Source organism: Syngnathus typhle, linkage group LG1 (genome assembly GCF_033458585.1).
Source record: "Syngnathus typhle isolate RoL2023-S1 ecotype Sweden linkage group LG1, RoL_Styp_1.0, whole genome shotgun sequence".
Classification (NCBI taxonomy): Eukaryota; Metazoa; Chordata; class Actinopteri; order Syngnathiformes; family Syngnathidae; genus Syngnathus; species Syngnathus typhle.
This window is the reverse complement of record NC_083738.1, coordinates 10,208,578-10,229,356: the sequence shown is the minus strand read 5'-3', so window position 1 is coordinate 10,229,356 and position 20,779 is coordinate 10,208,578. Positions and strand designations below refer to the sequence as shown.

Genomic DNA, 20,779 nt, shown 5'->3' with positions numbered 1-20,779 from the left:
TGTGTGTCTTTTTTTCTTTTTTTCTAATGCGTCAGCATGGCGTCGATCGCTCGCGACCGCCATCTGAAGGAACGGTGGCAACATTAACACCGCTGACCAACTAATCTTTTAATTTGACTAGTGGAGCATAGGATAACCCAATGTTAAGAAAAATAGAGATCCATTTTAAAATGTCTGCACTCTACATTTTATTTTTTTTCTCTCCAATTCTCCCAATTCTGCCTTGAAATCATAACCCTGACTTGATACATTACTTTGAAACTCCAATCCTGGGTTGAAAATGCACTTTCAAACCTTGACCCTGACTTAAAACCCTCCTTTTGAAACCCAAACCCCAGCCTGAAACCCGACTCCAACTGCAAAACCCAGCTTTAAAACCCTACTGTAATTTAAAAACACAACCCAAATTTATAACTCGACTTTGACACTCCAAATTTGACTTGAAACCCTACTTTGGGACTTTAATTCTGATGATCAATGACCTTGCTTGGGAATCCCAATTGTGCCTTGAAACACCGTTTTTTAAACCCTAACCCTGTCTTGATACCTTACTTTGAAACCTCAATCGCGGCATGAAAGTCTACTTTGAAATCTTAAATCTGACATCAAACCCTATTTTCAAACCCCAGTCTTGATACCTTACTTTGAAACCTCAATCGTGGCATGAAAGTCTACTTTGAAATCTTAAATCTGACATCAAACCCTATTTTCAAACCCCAAACCTGACTGGAAACACTACTTTGAAACCCTAACCTTAAATTGAAACCCCCAACTGAACTTGAAACCCTACCTTGAAACAAATCCTGCCTTGAAATCGTACTTTGGAACTTTTATGCTGACTTAAAACCCTACTTCAATATCGTAACCCTGTCTTGAAACGCTTATTCAGACTTTAAACCCTACTTTGAAACCCTATCCCTATCTTAAAACCATGCGTTGAAACCCTGACCTTTTCTTAAAACCTTACTTTGAAAGCTTAACGTAGCTAAAGAAGGAATCCCTCAGTATGATCTTGTACTACACAACTGCGTTAGAGCAGGGGTCTCAAACCCGTTGCCCAATTGCGGGAGGATGGTTTGCGGCCCTCACTTTAACAAGAAAGTTTTGTTAGTGTGGCCCACGGTTTTGATATGAATGTTTGTGTGCGGTGCTGATTCGAATGTGTCTTTTTGGGAGCAAAAAGCTCTTTTCTACCTTGAACTTCAATAAGTCCAAGTACAGATCCAGACTTACTGATGAGCATTTTCAAGCCCTGCTGAGGGTCTCAACTGCTTCCTCCCTCACGCCAAATGTGGCTCAGCTATCCAAGAGGAATCACTGCCAGGTCTCTAGCAGCAAGAAGTAGGCAGAAGCCATGTTCAGAGCAATGTTTCTTCCGAAGTTAAAGAACTGTTAATACAGAAAATGAATCTGAATAATAATACATTTCTCTAGTCAGCAACTATATGTGGTTTCTACAGTTTTCTATATCTGGTGTATTAATATTTTTTTCATTATATCATTGTTTTTATTTATTTATTACTGTTTGATAATTATTTTTCATTAAACGTTTTTATCCAAACCTAAAAAAAAAAAGTGTGTGTGCGCGTGTGTACATGCGTGCGTGTGCACTGTGCAGCTAAGCATGCTTGTAATTAGCTTGTAAGTGCTCCTGTCAGTTGCTTGCCTCAGCACCACTTTAGAGGAGGCGAACAGAGGATCTTCAAGATGAGGAAACAGCAAAAAACAGTGGTAGGAGGGGGGCCGTCGCCCGCAGGTGGGGATTACTGCAGTGGGTACGTACACAAAACGCACGCACACACACACACACACAAATGCACACACTGTCTTTCAGTGTGTATGTTCAGAACAGTATGACGTGTTTTTAGTAAACAATATAGAAGTAAAAAATGTAATCAGAGGACTGTGTTCAAGACTGAATGTCTATTTGGAGCTGTTTCATTGGTTGATAAAGCAAATGATTTAATTTTGCAATGATCATTTCTTCTTTTCCTTCATGAGTTGTGTTGCAAGCCTAACCTCTCCGCATCTTCAGCTCCTTTCACCCTGCTTTAAAAGTCGATTTTTATTAATTTTATTTAGTTGATTTGTTAGTTGGTTTGGCTGACGCAAAGTTAAACGTACACATTTTTACAGATTTCAAAAACAAGTGGGAGACGTCAAAGAATTTGAACATGGAACCTTGCTGCTGAAAACTTGAGTGCATGCCACTTATCTAAATTTGTCACATTTTTATATAGCAATGTCACACATTGTTTGTGTTCTCATCTATGTACTTAGTAGTACATGCTGTCTTTAATGGACAATACCCTGTCGTGAAGAATGTCGTCACGTTTTATGAGTCTTTTTTTTTTTTTAGGGCTTTTTTTGCTTTAAGATGGTACATGTGGCCTTTGTTGTAGCAGTAGAACATATTTGTGCAAGGTAGGGTATTGTTTAAGATGTTGTTTGGCCAGTTTGGTTGCATAAACTCAAACACAACAAAATTAAAACACATAACTATGCAACATCTACTGAGTGGGTCAAATGGAGCCATTTGGGAATCCATTGAATAAAAAAAAGCTTTTCAAAGCTTTACTGATGGCCTTGTTATGTTTCTTGGTGGTGTTATTTTGGTTGTATCCATCCAATTTTTCAAAATCTGATTATACTTTTATTGAATTTTGCAATCGTGTTTTTTTTCTATACAAACCAAATTGAAATCAAATTTGAACGTTGTGAAAAAGGCACGCTACAATGCACTTTTAGGGCTGTGCACATTCTCCCATCGACTTAATAGTGGCAGTTGCATGCCTTCATGAAATGAATATGCCCACACCCCTTGCTCTCCCTTGCTGTTTTTGTGGGATACACATTTATTTGCTTTATCAACCAATGGAACAGCTCCAAATAGACATTCAGTCTTGAACACAGTCCTCTGATTACATTTTCAACTTTTATATTGTTTACTAAATACGAAATGCAAATGCACATGGTCCTTCAAAGTAGCCCGTTAGATGAGCCACATAAATCACTGGTTCGGCCATCTTACAACAAATGACTGCTATGGTGCGCTGTGCTGTAGTTGGCGTTAAGTCGGATGATTTACTCAATTAAATGCCCGTAAATTGCGAAATTATTGAGGGATTTACAAATGGATTGGTTTATTCCAAGCATTAGTAACATGGGTATGATTCAGACCGAATGTTTAAATCTCAGGTTTGTTTTAGTTTTTTTGGAACGCGGCATAGTTGTTTGTGTCAATAACTACATCCCTGACTTTTACCCAACAACATAAGCCGTTTAAAAGTTGGTTGTGTTGGACCAGGGGTGGCCACTACGTCGATTGTGATCGATACTAGTGGCTTGGCGATCGACCGGTTGAACAATCTACAGTTATTTTTAAATCTGCGCTCCATTGACAGGACTATACATACGTGATCAACCACCTCTTTCTCAAAACGGCCGCCCTGTGGCGATGTCACTTCACATTGGCTCACAGCTCACATAAAGCCATGTAGTATTTATTTATATGACGATCAGTATAGAACTTTCAAAACCATAGCAAGTGAATTTCACACTTGAAGTATGAAATGCACTCAGGCTCGTCACCAAAGGCGGGCCACAGGAGCCCCTGCCCACTTCCCAAGTTACTTGCGCCCTTCCGCTTGAGGATTGAATCTTGAAGTAGTATTTTTTTTTTGTTTTGATTAAATTTGTATTTTATCATCGTAGAAAATGTAAAAAAGTCATAGTGTAACAATGGTTACTATTTTTCATGCTTGTATGTTCTGTATTTGTGTGAAAAGCGCGTTCATGTGATTTGCACGATGCTAAATGTGGCTCAAGTGCAGCACAGTAGAGTCTGGGGCTATATTGTGCACGGTGTTGTGAGTTTGCAATGTGCGTTGACGACCAGTAAGTTGAGTCATTCTTATTTTAGTGTCTGTAAGCACATTGACTGCCAAAATGTTTTGTTAGTTTTTTTCTGCAACGTTTTCCATGTGTCCACGTTACCGCGCAGTGATCGTTAAGTTGTGTACAAACGTTTATTCTTTCTTTAGGAAAGATACATGACACATCCATACCAAATATTAATGGCCCACAATACTGTACCATTGTTGTATGACGATAGAAATAAAGTGATTGGGGAAAGCTGGAGAAGAACAAGGAAAGACAAACACTTGTCCCGAGTATTTATTAGGAATCATTCTGAGTTGGCCTCAAGTGGTACACACTGGTGTAAAAGACACTAATTTACCTCAATCAGTAAATAAGTAGTAGAAGTAGTCCATATAAAGAAACAATGGCATTTTTGTTTGTGTTAGGCCAACATAATCATACGATAAAGATATTCTGTAAACCCTAACAGTTTGAATGATGAGACAAGTATCTTAGTCCAAAAACATGACAGTCTGAAAACGTGTGGCACAAATAAAGGAATATTTTATCTTAAGCGTTGCGTTAATAATATACATTCGGGTATTAATGCTTCCAATGTGACTATCTTTCAAAATGTATTATTGCGTAGTAAGTAATTGGCATACACTTTTCTTTTTAAAGATAAAACAATAAAATTTATATTATTTTACAGACCTCCAAATTAAGGCTCGTAAATCCTAGTTTGAGAAAACTAGATTAAGGTGCAGTTTTATAATCGGATATTAATGGATTTACATGAGGCAGCTTTTTTTTTTCTTTCATTCTCTTTTCTTTCCACAAAGTGTTGTCGCTCAGAAAGCAACATGCCAGAAGAGATAAATGACGTTCGAATCAGAAACAAGTTGGTCTTCTTTTGCAACTGCCTTGGCATTGCGTAACTTTTTTTCCCCAGCTTCAGGAGACAAAAGATGAGCTCTGCCCCTTTTCTACTGGTTCTGACACACACACACACACACTTTCACATTCTTCCTGCACTCCCTTACTGCCACAAACAGAAAGGGAGGGATTTGCTGTAGTGGAGAGAGAAAAACGTGAGGGAGGGGGGAGTTGGTAGAACGGAAGGGTTGAGAGAGACAGCAAGAGAGAGAGGGGGGGTAGCACATGTGTATGCGTTCGTGAGAGAGGGAGGCGAGGAAGCCGCCGCCATATGCCGAGTGGAGTCTACATGAGAAAACCATGGGAAGCTCACATCTCCTCAACAAAGGCATGCCTCTAGGTAAATGTGTGTACTTGTGTGTGGTAATGTTTGTGTGTGTGAGTGTATACGCTTCCCTTCCCCCCTCTGTTTTTCCTCCCCTTCATTCTCCCACACTACTACATTATCTTGTGTTGGCCTTGCAAGAATGTGTGCGCGTGTGTGTGGCTGTGTGGCTGTGTGTGTGTGTGGTGTTGGCAAGGACAGAAAACGAGGGCTAGCGATAATAAGCACGCATGCACACACACACACACACACACACACACACACACACACACACACACAGGTGGCTTCGAAAGACTGTTCTAGAAAACAAAAAGGGTGATGAAGGTAGTGCCGGTAGCTGAATGTAAAGGCCCAGCGTGTTCTTGTAGGGACCACCGCGTATGCTGCTCCCCCCATCGTCTCCCCTGGGGAGGCAGTGAGTCCAAGGTCATGGGATATGGCATCCATCACTTTCAGATCAGGAAGAAGCAATCGATAACTAAGGCATCAGGCTGCTCAGATTTGATTTTGTGAGAAATAGATGATCCGGAGCACAATCCTCTTAGCATTAGCTGCGTGACTTGAACCCCATACAGCTCACTTGAAACCCGAACTCAATACCCTAACCCTGATTTAAAATCCTGCCCAGACAACAAAACAATGATTTGAAACACTAACCTTGTCTCTTGAAAGCCAAATCTGGAACGCTAGACCATGTTAACCTACTTGCTTACAAACACCAACCCTGGTTTGAAACCCTAACTTGAAACCCTGATTTAGAACCCTCAATGCAGTCTAAGACTTCTTCAATATAGTAACCCAAATTAAGCAATTGTCAAAACCCTGATTTGAAACACTAACCTTGGTTTGAGACCCTAATTAATACTCACTTCTATTTTGACTACAAACCCTACTTCGAAATCGTCATCGTTACATTAAATCGTAATGCAGACTTGAGACCCTGATTTTAGAAACCTGGCTCTTGTTAACCTATTTCCAAACACTGAGCCAGGTTTGAAACAATAAATCAAAATACTAACTCTGGATCAATCACTTATTGAACCCACTCTAACCCTACCTTCAAACTCTAACTTGCAACCCTTAACCTAGTTAAGTAGAAACATTAAAAGATTAAACCCCCCACTTTGAAACTCTAATTCAGACTTTAAATCTTAATTTGAAACCCTAACCCAGCCTTGAAACCCCAATTTGAAACCCAAACAAATCTTAAACCCTATTTAGGAACATTAACCCATGTTTAATTTAGAACCCTAAACTTTGTTTGAAATCTTAAACGCCCAGACTTTAAATTCACTATTCAAAACCCTAACCTCTCTTGAAACTTTCATTTAAAACCCTAGCTCTGGCACAAAATAGAAAGCTTTAATTTAGCTTCATTCATAACCTGACTATGATACCATACACCAGGTATGAAATCCAAATTTGAAATCCGTAACCTTGACCGGAAACCGTACCTATTTTGAAGACCACTAGATGGTCACCCTGATTATATTTGCCAAACTTCAGCGTGTTGTGAAGTGAGTTGAGTCACCTGCCGCCATAAAGTATCTCAAGTGATGACAGACAAATAATTAGTTTTTAACATTAACCAAAGAAAACTTGTGGTATTTTTTTTTCTTCAATAGGTTCAGACCTAGTTTGCAGGCCTTGAGTTTTGATACCTACGTTTCTGCTGGTGGCCCAGTCATTCTGTCAGCGACGTTCTTTTGATTCTCCATTAAACGTGTTTTACAACGCGTGAACACAGCACAGTTGATCATCAGATCAGGTTTCACATTAGAATCCAATGTCACCGATAAGTAGGCAACAGCAGGCTGAGGTTGTGCTGAGCTGGTGCTCAGCTGTCAGAAGACAACAAGAAGCGTTTTGTTGGTCATTACTTGAAAGCGCCGTGTAGGAAAGTCATGTCATAATGGGACATAGTGATACCCCTGAGCATATATGACTTTCACTCATACGCAGCTCCTTTTTCATCAAACCGGTCAATTCACAGAATTTCAAAGCTGGCTTCAAATTAGGCTTTGAAATTCTACCCCAGAATTCTACCCCAACTTGTTGTGAAACCCTGATTCAAAACTCTGACCTCATTTTGCAACCTTACTTCCATACCCTTTGAACTCTAATCCTGTCTTGAAAACCTAATTTAATTTTTTTTTTTTGGCATAAAACCCTAATCCTGTCAGGCTTGGAACTACTTTCATACCCTACTATAAAACCCCACTTTGAAACACTTACCCTGTAATTAGCCCAAACTTTGAAAAGCCCTTGAAATTGTAACTCCGACTTAAAACTTTGACTTTAAATCCTAATGTGCAATTCTTAGCCGAGCTTTATACCCAAACTTGAAACTTTATCTGTGCCAATATAACCCTAACCTACTTTAATTTGACTTTGCTTAGTCAATGTTTTTGACAGTAAAACTAACCAAGGCAGTGATTCCACAACTGACGTCTCATTCGTTTCTCGCCGAAAGACATCAGACCTGAAGAATGTCATCACAAGAAAATCTCCATTTGGAATCTGATTCTTCTGAATATTTGAAAAATAGCAATTGTGAAATCACTGCTTTAACAATTTCCCATGATGTGAGCTAATTTAAACAGGAAAACTGAGCCGTCTAAACAGAGGAATTTCCACTTGTGCATCCTCCATCTGAAGGACATGAGAGATTTTAGACTCTCTGGGAACGAATCCAGTGGAAACAGGGTTGGGAGGGTTACTGTTAGTAACTGATCCAAGTACCATATTATTAATGCAACATGAATCCTTCTGATTCTTTTTAAGGACTCGCGCTTTGTGGGGTATCGGGACTAGGCCAGGCCAGCCCTCAACTAGCAAAAATACATAGACAAATTCAACCAGTGTGCCACTGCTGGGGCACATTAGTGTAAGATTATTTGTGTGCTTGAGGAAATTATAAAAATTTACTGAATTGTCCCTAAAAAATAATTATATATGATGCAAGAAAAGTGAGAGTAGTGACAGCAGTAACTCAGGAGAGATGCCTGCATTATTCTCACTCGCCTCTAGAAGCACCACGTAAAATTTTGATTATTCAGGAGAAAAATGACGATAAACATTTTAACAGTCTTAAAATATGAAGGGGATGCTACAATAAAATAAATCGTGAGTTCTTTTACCACAATAAAGCTTGTTAGTTTGAATAAAGCAGTGTAAAAAGGGGTCAAATTGAAGTTGCCCTTCTCTTGCTTTTTCCTACAGGAAATGTTTTTGTGTCTTGTCAAAGTAGTATCACGTTTTATACTTACATCACTTGACATCGGCTCACTTTTACTATTTCCGTTGTGTTCAAGGCATTAGGCCCCCAATCATGAATGGGCCTATGCACCCGCGCCCCCTAGTGGCTCTGCTGGATGGGCGAGACTGCACAATAGAGATGCCTGTCCTGAAAGATGTCGCCACTGTGGCCTTCTGCGATGCCCAGTCGACGCAGGAGATCCATGAGAAGGTGGGTCGTTACACAAGAAAAACTATGGCACACTGGGTGCTTTACATTAAAGACAAGACAAATTGTATTATGTGCATGTGCACATTTGTATGCTTGCTCTTGAGACATCATCGTTTATCATGCCATCCAGTTTGACATTGACTGAGAGAATCAAGTGCTCTTTACTGAAGACAGATTCTTTAACAGTTCACATTTAGACCAATTAAAATCTGTAAAAACGTGTTCTTGCGTCTTGATAGGATCGTTCACCCAATTACCGTAAATTCCGGACTATAAACCGCACCGGACTATAAGCCGCACCAGCTAAAATTGGGGGATATTTTAGTTTTTTTTCTTATATAAGCCGCACCGGACTATAAGCCGCACGTGCACACGCGTCTTTTTACAAGGAAAGACCGTTCACAGAAAGCCTTTTTAAAGTTTTAATAACATACTTTAACATGTCTTTCTAAACACTGCCTGTGACGAAGGGTTTAGAGCCCTTTGACGCAGGTCACCTAGCGTGCATTCCTACTAAAGCTCATAATAGTCATAAGCAACACAGCCAGAATAAGCAGCAGCCATAGTAGTGTTTCAAAATAGTATTTTTGTTGTTGTTTTTTTCTTCAAGATACCGCAGTGTATAAAAGTGATCAAGTCATCACAAAAATCACGAAGAAAATCCTTATATAAGCCGCACCTGACTATAAGCCGCAGGGTTCAAAATTTTGGAAAAAAGTCGCGTCTTATAGTCCGGAATTTACGGTACGTATATGTTGATTGGTGAAATTGGTGCCGGGCGCTGATTTAATCCCTAAGTTTTGGTGGGGCACTACTGACTGAGACCCTGTCACTGATAAGGAAGGGGAATACTATCTGATTGCGTTTAATCTGTTTCCATGGCGATATTCAGGAAGTGCAGCCAACCATTGCAGGCAGGTATATTCAAACACAGGATATTAAGAGGACGCAGACAACAGATCCAAACAAAGCTATTATCCCTTCATAGAAATGCATTCATGTGCTCCATACAGACGGACCTGGAGTAATTCACGCATTCTGTGCGCACAGGTGCTGAATGAAGCCGTGGGAGCGTTGATGTATCACACCATCACTCTGATGAGAGAAGACCTGGAGAAGTTCAAAGCGCTCCGCATCATCGTGCGCATCGGTAGCGGCTATGACAACATTGACATCAAGTCTGCGGGCGAGCTTGGTGAGTGAGCCCTTGGCCCCTTTCATTATGCCTGTTTTCCAGCACCAACACAAAAACGGGCGGCAAGTTTTTGTCGTCTCAAGCAGTATGGGAATGATGCTGGGACAGGGGTCTGAGGTTTTGACACGCTTTCGTGGTCATTTATTGTGATTGTGGATTGTAATCATTGGAAAGCTCACCCTCAAATCGACAGCTCAAAACTGAGTTTCCCCAAAAAATCTGTGGACTGCAGAAACAGCCCAAATCCTGGCTCAAACACATACTGCAGATGTTTGGAAGAGTTTGTAAAACTCACCCAAGATAAAATGAGGGAGGAGATCCATGTCTGTACCGCATTCTGTTCATAACAATCCATCGTGCAGCGAATCAACCAAAATCCCGTTTTGGACACGTCCGACAAACGTAGAAAGACGTAGGTAGTACTGTTGGAGCTCACCCCAACAAACATTGTGGGAGTCGAGTTACAAAAATTCTCCAATATGCACCCCTACTCTTATCAATATGCTATGCTGATTAATATTAACGTTATGTTTATAGAATATCAATCACGGCTCACCTTTTTTTCTGGATTTGGTCGCGTTTGCACGAGGCGACCTTAAGCACCATGATCTCATTTTCAGTCGACAGCGACTGTACGAGGTAGAATGGCGGCCCCCTGAGATAGATAAAACTGGTGGAGGTAGTATTATTCATAATACCTTGCTTGGACTCGGGGGGGGGGGGGGGGGGCACATTGAGCATATTTCTGTAAAGAACCAACGATAAGCATTTATTGAAAAGCGAAACATTGAAATCCTGGCTCGGGCATTTGCTGATTAATCAAAGGAATATGTGCGACATCATTAGGAAACTCAACCCAATAAAGGTTGGGGTAGAAGTTAAATTAATTTCTGTATGATATTGCTTTAAAACGTTATTCATACCGATTTTGCTTTTTGGACCTCTGAAATAACACAAAGCTGGCTCAGGATGCCATGAAGCTGTTGCCAAAACGTTCTCATCCTTTATTCCAACAGGAATTGTTGTGTGTAACATGCCAGCCGCCTCGGTGGAGGAGACGGCCGACTCCACGCTGTGTCACATCCTCACCTTGTATCGGCGTACCACATGGCTCCATCAGGTTTGTGGCTTTTGACCTCAAGAATACCCATAACATCAAATTGTTCGTGACATACCGCTACACGCTACGCCAGGCTCTGCGGGAGGGCACACGGGTCCAAAGCGTGGAGCAGATCCGAGAGGTTGCTTCAGGAGCAGCGAGGATCAGAGGGGAGACGTTGGGACTCATCGGACTAGGTCAGTCAAGGCGAAAAGCCAGACAATGTACAGCTGAAGCTCAATCTTACGTGCTTCGATTTGCAACTTTTTGTCTCACGGGGTTTGGCCATGGACCCCAATTTCTTTTTTTTGTCGTATATACATTTTCAAGTAGTATTTTAAATGGCCAAAATAAAGACCGTACAAACCTGAATGACTAGGGCGTAAACCTTAACGCTTGTGATTTAATTTCTGTGACTAATTTAAAGACATTTGAGAAGTAATTGGCCTGTTTGATCTTTATGAATGCTTTATTACAGTGTAACGGATAGCTAGGATTGTTTTTGATTCGGAAAGGGGGAGGTTCACGGAAGCACCTCATCCACACAAGTCAAAGAGCGTGACTGGACACATTAGTAGAATAAGTGGCTGCTTTATTCTCTCTGCCATCCAATTCACATTGCATCAACATGACTTACTTAATATGCCCGATATTGTCATCTGCGCATTGCTTCTCTTTTAATATAAATGTTAACAGATGTCCTTGTAGGGGGGAGCCTTATATTCATGAACGGCGAACGAACCCCTTAGCTGACGTAAATTAACGTGATAAAGGACCCCTTTGGCTGCCTAAAAACATGCCTTTCTAAAAAAACAAACAAGAGTTTCTATATAATGCGCTTTCGTGGTTAACGCGAGTCCCAGATTCTGGACCCCAGTCAGCGTAAAATGAAGCTTTAGCTGTACTTTGACCCCCTGCTATTCACAGGGGACAGTTGCAAATAGCAAACATTTGAAAATCGACCCATGCTCTCAAAAGGCATGTGTATAGATGCCACACAATGGCCGTAAACTTAAAACAAAATTAAATCTGAATGAAATTAGGCGCAATGGTGAAGTCCATCATGGGCCGTTGCTAGGGGCATCAGTGGAGAAGCAGACCCATAGTTTTACTTCCACATTGAATGTGTACAAGCCAAGTGCATTCAATGAATGCCAAAAAATAGGGTATCTCAAATGGTAAAAAGATTGATTCAAGCTAACAATATAAAGGTCGCAACCAAGATAAAAATTACTATTTAATTCAGACTCAAGTGAAACCACCTACTCTACTAACTACTGCCTTGATATATCAATGGTGTGTTAATGTGTGCGCATGTATGTGTGTGTAGGTCGAGTGGGCCAGGCTGTAGCCTTGCGAGCTAAGACGTTTGGCTTCAATGTCATTTTTTATGACCCCTATTTGGCGGACGGCGTGGAAAGATCCCTGGGCCTTCAAAGAGTCACCACGCTACAGGTACGTTTGATTTGGACAGATTTGCTCACATGAAGTGTTTCCACCCTCACTATTGAATATGTGTCCCATTGTAGGGTAATAGTCAATTTTATTATGCCATACATATCCTTTCATATTGTATCGTAACTGAAGCAAATTGTTTTGTGGCAATGGGTATGATATAAATATACTGAACACTATGGTGTGTATTCATAATTACTGCAATGAATAGTGTGCTGGGTTTGGAAGGCGGTCACCAACCAATTATTATTATTATTATTATTATTACATGCACACACACACACACACACACACACATGCACGCACACAAACACACACACACATATCACATATCAGTGACAAAACCCAAGCCATGTTAATTGGCACTCCCCATCAGATCCATACCTGCCCAATAACAAGCATCTTATTCGCTGGTCTCACTATTCCCCTCTCAGCCACTGTCACCAACCTGGGTGTGAAACTGGACCCTCAACTCAACCTTGAGTCACACATAAAACACCTCCTTCTTCTACCTCAGAAATATTTCCAAACTCCGCCCCACACTTGCCCTGACGGATGCTGAGAAACTTGTCCACGCCTTTGTCTCCTCAAGGCTAGACTATTGTAACGCACTCCTCATCGGGATCCCTAGCAAGAGCCTCCAGAGGCTTCAGTACATTCATAACAGCGCTGCTAGGATCCTGATGAGGGTGCGGAAAAGACATCACATCACACCCATCCTCCGTTCTCTGCACTGGCTCCCCATCAGATTCCGAATTGATTATAAGATCGCCCTCCTCACTCACCATTGTATCCTCGGACATGCTCCCCCATACCTCAAAGAACTCAAAACCTGCCACCCGAAGCCTCCGCTCATTCAATTCACACCTTCTCCACGTTCCTAAAACCAAGCTGCGCACCATGGGCGACCGGGCCTTCTGCCATACAGCCCCTACACTGTGGAACTCCCTCCCCGACCACCTAAGAGCACCCCAATCCACTGACTCTTTCAAAACTGGACTTAAAACTCACCTCTTTACCTTAGCATTTCCGTAATTTCTCTCATATCTTGGTTGTCGTCCAGTTGTTTTATACTTGTCCTTGTTTTGTTTTCTTGTTTTTTATCTGCCATGTAGCACTTTGAGATTCCCCCGAATATAAAGTGCGTTATAAATATAATTTATTATTATTATATCTAATTAGCTTTATAACTTGCCGGGAGCCTTTGTAGTATTGGCGCACTTGTAAATATCTTCTAATAAAAAGAGTAACATAATGGCTAGCACACCACAGAGTTGGCTGGAGGAGGTATTTACAGTCGTATGCAAAAGTTTGGGCACCCCTGATAATTTTCAAGATTTTCCTTTATAAATCGTTGGTTGTTCAGATCAGCAATTTCAGATAAATATATCATCAAGCAGACAAAAAAAGTGACATTTGAGAAGTAATGTGAAATTTATAGGATTTACAGAAAGTGTGCAGTCATGACCTAAACAAAAGTAGGCAGGCGCATACATTTGAATATAAACCTACGTGAACACAATTTTCAATGTATCAGAATCGAAGTGAATACCATTGTGCCATATAGTCTCGTAGTGCAAGTGGAGTGAATAGCATTGTGTTGCGTTTCATCAAATTGTGTCTCCATGTATTGTATATAGTTACTATGAACAGTATTGTGTCACATGGTGCTGTATTTTGTATCTTAATTAGAGTGAATACTATCGCATTTAAGTTTATGAATTTATGAATGTATAATGTTGAGGTCCGTATCCCTAATCCCTTTGCGTTTTTTTATTGTGTTGTTTTGTTGTGTGTGTTGTTAAATTAATGTTTGTCTCTCGGTTATCCCAAACAGGATCTGCTCTTCCACTCCGACTGCGTGTCGCTGCACTGCAGCCTGAACGAACACAACCACCACCTCATCAACGACTTCACCATTAAGCAGGTGCTGAACCAGACCTTCCTCTGATTTCACTTTGATTTCAACAAACAATGTGAATGGAGGCATGTGTTCCAGATGCGTCAGGGAGCATTCCTGGTCAATACGGCAAGGGGGGGTCTGGTGGAGGAGAAGGCCCTGGCCCAGGCCCTGAAGGACGGAAGAATACGTGGCGCTGCCCTGGATGTTCACGAGACGGAACCCTTCAGGTAATATCAACTCTGGTTGGTTGTCAAAGTTAAGTGTTCAATGTGGTAACTGTTGGGAAGGTATTTACATTTTTGCGCGAATTTACAGTATAAAAAATCGTGCAATATTTGTTGCATTAATTTACTTGCCCCCCCCTAAAATTGGTGCATGTAAATGGAAAAGTCTTTACATATTTGCGAGAATTTACATTATAAAAAATCCTGCTATATTTGTTGCATTAATTTACCTGTCCCCCCCCTATAATTGGTGTATGTGAATGTTATTCCTTTTATGTTTCATTAATTTGTTTATTGTAAACAATAAAAGAAAATTAGTAACTTAAAACCTTAGTGTAATGATTTTATTCATTTTATTCAGTAATTGGTAGTTGTAAATAGTGAAATATTGAACATAAGAAAATGAAGGATTTTTAATATTTTTTAAAATTAATTTTAGTTGATTTTTGATTTATTTATTGTAAGATACAAACTAATTATAAATTACAGTGGACCTCTGCATACTCATGGGTTCCCATACTCAAAGATATTCACAATGGCTCATTGACATACTTGTGAAAGAAAGAACGACTGACCTGGACTTCATCATTGGCATTAAAGATAAAACAGGCCCTCGAGCATAACATTTCTCATCCTGTCATTTCGCCCCTTTCACACTATTTGTGTGTGTGCTTCCCCTTTGTAGTTTCAGTCAGGGTCCCCTGAAGGACGCCCCTAACCTGATCTGCACCCCTCATGCCGCCTGGTACAGCGAACAGGCCTCGCTAGAGATGCGTGAGGAGGCTGCCAGGGAGATCCGGAGAGCCATCACAGGTCGGGCCCACATTGATCGCCAGCTTTACTTCCATAGGTTCCATCCAAAAAATATTGTGTCTGTGTTCAGGTCGTATTCCGGACAGTCTTAAGAACTGCGTCAACAAGGAATTCCTGACTCAGAACAACCACTGGACGGCAGTGGAACCAGCCAACGTCCACCCAGAACTCAATGGAGCCTACAGGTAATGACATATAGTAGACTAGAGACATGGTCGTCATAGCAACAATATAGCTTTCGTCGTGCCACTTACACCTAACCTAATTTGAAATGCTCTTGAAACCCCTAATTTGAAACACTAGTCCCAATTTGAAACCCTAATAAAGGTGTGAAATTTGAGAATTCTAACCCTGCCTTGAAAACCTCCCTTGAAACTGGAGTTCTGCTTTCAAACGCGGTTTTAAAAGTGAGACGTTAACACAGGCTTTAAACCCCAACTTGAAACCCTAATCCTGGCCTTAATCGTATTTTGAGAACCCTCCTCCAACTTGAGACCTTAACCCTAGTTTTGAAATCCTAATTGTAAACACTTGCACATTTTAAACTCTTGCCCAATTTTGAAACACTGATCTTATTCCTTGTTTGAAAATAACCAAAATAGGGTTCATAAATTCAAGTGGAGCACAAGCCTAATGCAAACTCCTCTCTCCCCGTACTAGGTACCCGCCAGGCATCGTTAGCATGACCAGTGGTGGCCTCCCGCCCCCCGTGGAGGGCATCGTGCCCAACACAGTGCCCGTCACACACCCTCTCCCACCTGCAGTCGCACACCCGCCACACACGCCGTCACCCGGACAGAACACAGTCAAGCCACCGGAGGGTGACAGAGAGCAGCATCCAAACGAGCAGCTGTAGTCTAAAAGCGCAGCGGGAAGACAAAGTCCAGTAAACAACTACTGATCCCAAAATGATGTACAGGCACCGATTGCTCGTCCAAACTCCAAAGAAAGGCAAGAAGACAGCAGTGATGGTCAGCAGACGGAAACAAAGAGGTTGGAAACTCCATTTGTGCAAAGACTGAGGGAAAACTAATCTTTTTGACAGTCGCGTGTCCAAAATTTCCCTTTGGTTGCTATTCTACACAAGCCCCCATCATTCCTTGGCCCTGAAAGTAAAAAAAAAAAAAAAAAAGAAGCTGTTGGCTTTGAAATGAATGTAAGTTGTTCAAGCAGAACAGTGTTTTACCAACCTTTTAAAAATCAAAGGTGAATTAATTTACATGAGAAAAGTCTTACGGCACACCAAAGAAAGATGTTACAAAAATTAGATACTACAGTGGTACCTTGACTTAAGAGAGCCCCAATAAAGTTAGATTTTTTTCTTTTTTTGCCTCGTGTTGCGAACCAAACTTTGAGTTTTTGCCCCTCAAGTCAAGTGAAAAACATTCAATGCTACAGCTGAGGTACGATAATGCTCTCGCATGTCAGCAAAGAGAGCCACAGTCAGTGATGCGCTTTTACTTTTTACAGACTTAAACATAAGAGTGGGTTCACTTGAACAGTTTGAAAATATAAAAATTCTCTTAAATATTATCTTTGGTCATTCAATTCCTTCAAATTTACAATTTTTTAATCCCTTTTTGCCTTTTTGACAGTCAAACCGACCAGTTTGAAAGCCTACTTTAAAAATATATGCTATATTACTAAAAATTGGATTTTGGGCTTTATTTTTCTTCTTTCTTTTTAAAGAAGTTTTGAAATATGCGTAGTAGATATGCGAGTGGACTATTTGTGGATTTCCTTAATGACATTTTAAATGTTTTTTTCCCTTAACATATTTTTATATTTATTTATATTTTATTATGAACTTTTCAAAATATTGCTTAGAGTTAATCTGGTCTACCCCCAATGCATTTATAATAGCCTAACCCTATTCCCGAGCTGGTCGGCCTCTATCCCTAATTTAGAATCTGTTTGTTGATTTTAACTACTATAAAGGCACAGTGGTATATTGACTTAGTTTTAATTTACGAGTTTTGAGAATTATGAGCCTTCACTTCATCATTATATTTTTTCATGTTGTGAACCAAAAGTTGGGTTTTGCGTGAGCTTCTCATATGTTGTTGCTCCATTTAAGTGGAAAAAAAGAAAAAATAATTAATTTACTGAAAGGAGAGGCACGATCCCCTATGTAATTTGAAACTTTAATTAAACTGCACAACAGACTTCACCCACTGGGCCAGACCCCTTAAAAGCACATTAAAAGCACACATCTAACAAACATACTATATTATGTACAGTAATTATACTTTATGAAACCAGTTTATTTCTTTAAATTCAATCTAGTGCTGTTTTAGGTCGTTTTTTTTTTTTTTTGGAGGGGCTGGGCTGTAAAAATAGCATCGAAATTCATTTATATGGGGGAAAAACTGATTTGCCTTTCAAGTGAACTGAGATACTGTACAAGCTCAGCCATAGAATAAACTTGAGAATGAAGGTACCACTGTACATCGTTTCCATTCACCCACAAATTCTTTGGACATGTTTGGTTCAACAAAGATATTTTGGCATCGAATCAAAAAACGATGAACCCAAGTCACTAATACATCATGATCAATGTTGTAAAATAAATCATTTGGGCCAGAATGAAATGGCGGCGGAGGTGTGCAATTTCCTCAACTGATGATCTTTCATGGCATTTTTGGCACAGAGGTAGGGAATCACGGTTTTAAACTGGAGTGGAGGCCGGAAGATGCTGGAAACGAACTAGATACATCTGTGAGACAATTTTCCTAAACAAGCCACCCTGAAAAAGAGGCAGCTATTTTTTTGCACACCATCTCAGGATCTTTAGTTTCCGCACTTGGTCTACTGTTGACTTCATTTCCTGCCGTTTAGTGCTTCTTTTTGTTCTTTCTCTCTTTTTTTTGCAACTTGAATTGCTGAGGGTGTTTGCTGTAGTTTGTACAGAGACTGCAATTTCTGAGATTGCACGTTTGTTGTAAGCAGGTGGCGAAATATTGTGCTTGACAATGATTTTTTTTCAAACAATGTTGGGAAAATGCAAAATAATGCACTGAGATTCTGTACTGTAGCAGACTTAAATGTATAGCGTTAAACTTGTAAAGTAGTCCCCCCACCCCGCTATATTGCGTCCATCTATCGCAGCCTGGTTACAAAGCACATTTTTTGTGTGGACCACATTCACCTGTCTACCGTAGAAATCCCCTCTGTATCGCAGTATACTTAAAAACTGTAATGCCCTCACATGTGGAAAAGTATAGGAGAACTATTCTCCGATGCACTTTTCAAAAAAACACAAATCCTGGTCACAAATCATACTTTGAAACCATAACACTTCTTTGAAAGTCCAATCAAGGCTTAAAACCCGAATTTGAAAGCCTTACACATAGCCTGGAACCTTAGCATAAAATAATAAAGCTGGTTTAAATCCTAATTTGAAGCCCTAACTCTGTCTTGAAACCATAATTTGGAACACCAACTTTTTGGGAAAACTAACCTTGGATTTAAACCCTGAAATGAAACTTGTTTTAAATTATACATTGGGCTTGAAATCATAATTGTGCTTTAAAATAGTACACCAGGTTTGACAACCTATTTTAGAACCCTAACACTGTTTTGAAACCCTCACCATGAATTGAAACCATAATTTGTAAGCCTAACGCTATTTTGAAATCCTAATTCACAAGTCTAGCATTTGTTGGTTTTAAAACCCAAATTTAAAATGCTAACCGTGGTTTAAAACTCAAATTTGAAATCCTGAAACGTGTAAGAAACACAACAGAATAACAGCATTCACTCTTGTAAAAAATGTGTTTTAACAGATATGTTCAATGTGTTGCAGGTGAAAAACTGTCTTTAATTTTTTTGGGGGGGTGGGCAGTTTGTCTATATTTAAAACTGGGTGAGTCTGAGATGCGTTCCCGGCAATAAGAGGGGGTTCACCATAAGATATCTTTTTTGTGATCCAGAGCTTCCACTGTAAATACGACAGCTGTGAAGTTTTGCACAGGCTTTGCTTCCTTCAAAAAGAAAAAATCAAAATCCCCCGCTACCTACATTGGTTCCTTACTTTGAATCATTTTTACAAAGCACTAGAGTGAATAGCACAACATTCCCTTTAACATTTCATGATGAGTCCTTACTAAGTGTACCATTTGGCCACCGCGGGGCTCTCCGTGTCCTTATATGTACATAATGTGGTGGTGTTTTTCTGCCTGCCTGTGTCAATGTGACTTGGTTTGTATCTGTGTCTAAAAAGCAGCGCTGCGAGTGGCAGCACTGGGTTCCTAAAGGTATCGTCACGGAGGGCGCAATCAACTGAAACGAGCTACGGTGCTCGGCTCATACCTTTGTTTTGGTCAAGCATTAAAATCCATAGCCTAGTGTAAACACAGACTTTCGTCTGGATTTATAACCAAACCGGATCAATGTGTGCTGCTGCAATTTGCGACTATACCCACCAAAATATGCATGGCCAAAAATGCATGCCAAGCTTAATTGTGAATCACTGCTTATGGGAAGAGCTGAGAGTTTGATGACGCGACGAAATGTTAGTGAAGACAATTGTTCACCCAAAGAGGCTAAAGTGCCAACTGACAGAAATGTATACAGTACTTGTAGATGCAATAACTTTGCTCCTGAGTCCACTGTGAGACTCGTGTATGTTTATCTACATGCGGTTTACAGAAAAATACAACTTAAATGTTCAAATCTGGAAGTTTGTCCAAGTGACGGTGCTTTCAGGATCCCATTCCAGATCAGGCATTTTGACTGTTGCCTACCCGTTTTACTTTGACGTAGCAAGCGTAGCGACCAGGGATGGATATTTCACATCGATGTTCCCAATTCTAAACCTGAGTTGAGTGCCAAGTCCTCGCTGGGCCAAACTCTGAAATGTGTACGTTCTAAGGCCTTGGGAATTTTGCAGGAAATTCCTGTGGACTACACATTCCTCACAAGATGCCTATCACCTTTGCTGTTTCTATGGCAACCTCTACAGAAATTGTTCATCATTCAAAAACAGCACTTTGAAATTCCTTCCCTGGTAGTGACAAACAGTCCACTGTTGCCTACACGTTTGTCATCTTTATGGTAGTAGTAGGTGTAGCAATATACAATACATACATATACATATTCTATATTCTACAGTAAATATTATTTTTGGCCTAAACCCTAATGAAAAATGTTTGTGCCTGTATGCATTTGTATGAATTATTTTAAAAGGAAATAAAATTGTGGATGATGATGTTTTATTAGTGTGGTTACTGAGGTAATGATAATGATCAGTAGTGGCAATTGAAAGATGATAAACACCCAAAACACTTCATTTGCCCTGTCAAAATAGTTTCTTTACATTTAGGCTCTTCACTAAAACCACGCACTTTTCCCACTACACTGCCTTTAAAGAGAGTATATGATGGCGAAATGTTCTCATACACACACACAACTGAAATGCTTTCACACACACTAGTGAAATGTTGTGTTCTCACATACACGACCCTCTCGTAAATACTAACGAGATTTCAGTGTAACAGG

General features: G+C 40.3%; 1 protein-coding gene across 2 annotated transcripts; it reads left to right on the top strand.

The window, feature by feature from the left end:
• The first annotated feature begins 4,865 nt into the window (after positions 1 to 4,865).
• LOC133152008 (C-terminal binding protein 1) lies at positions 4,866 to 20,494 on the top strand. Of its 2 annotated transcripts, none has more exons than XM_061275492.1 (11): positions 4,866 to 5,137; positions 8,437 to 8,591; positions 9,605 to 9,786; positions 10,803 to 10,906; positions 10,980 to 11,082; positions 12,216 to 12,340; positions 14,178 to 14,267; positions 14,340 to 14,470; positions 15,153 to 15,280; positions 15,351 to 15,465; positions 15,941 to 20,494. In XM_061275492.1, exons 2-11 carry the CDS (start codon positions 8,536 to 8,538, stop codon positions 16,134 to 16,136), a joined length of 1,230 nt encoding a protein of 409 aa, XP_061131476.1. In that variant the 5' UTR covers positions 4,866 to 5,137; positions 8,437 to 8,535; the 3' UTR covers positions 16,137 to 20,494. The 2 variants fall into 2 exon arrangements, with proteins under 2 accessions (XP_061131476.1, XP_061131466.1); XM_061275482.1 differs by having other exon boundaries at positions 4,870 to 5,137; positions 9,642 to 9,786.
• Positions 20,495 to 20,779: the final 285 nt, after the last annotated feature.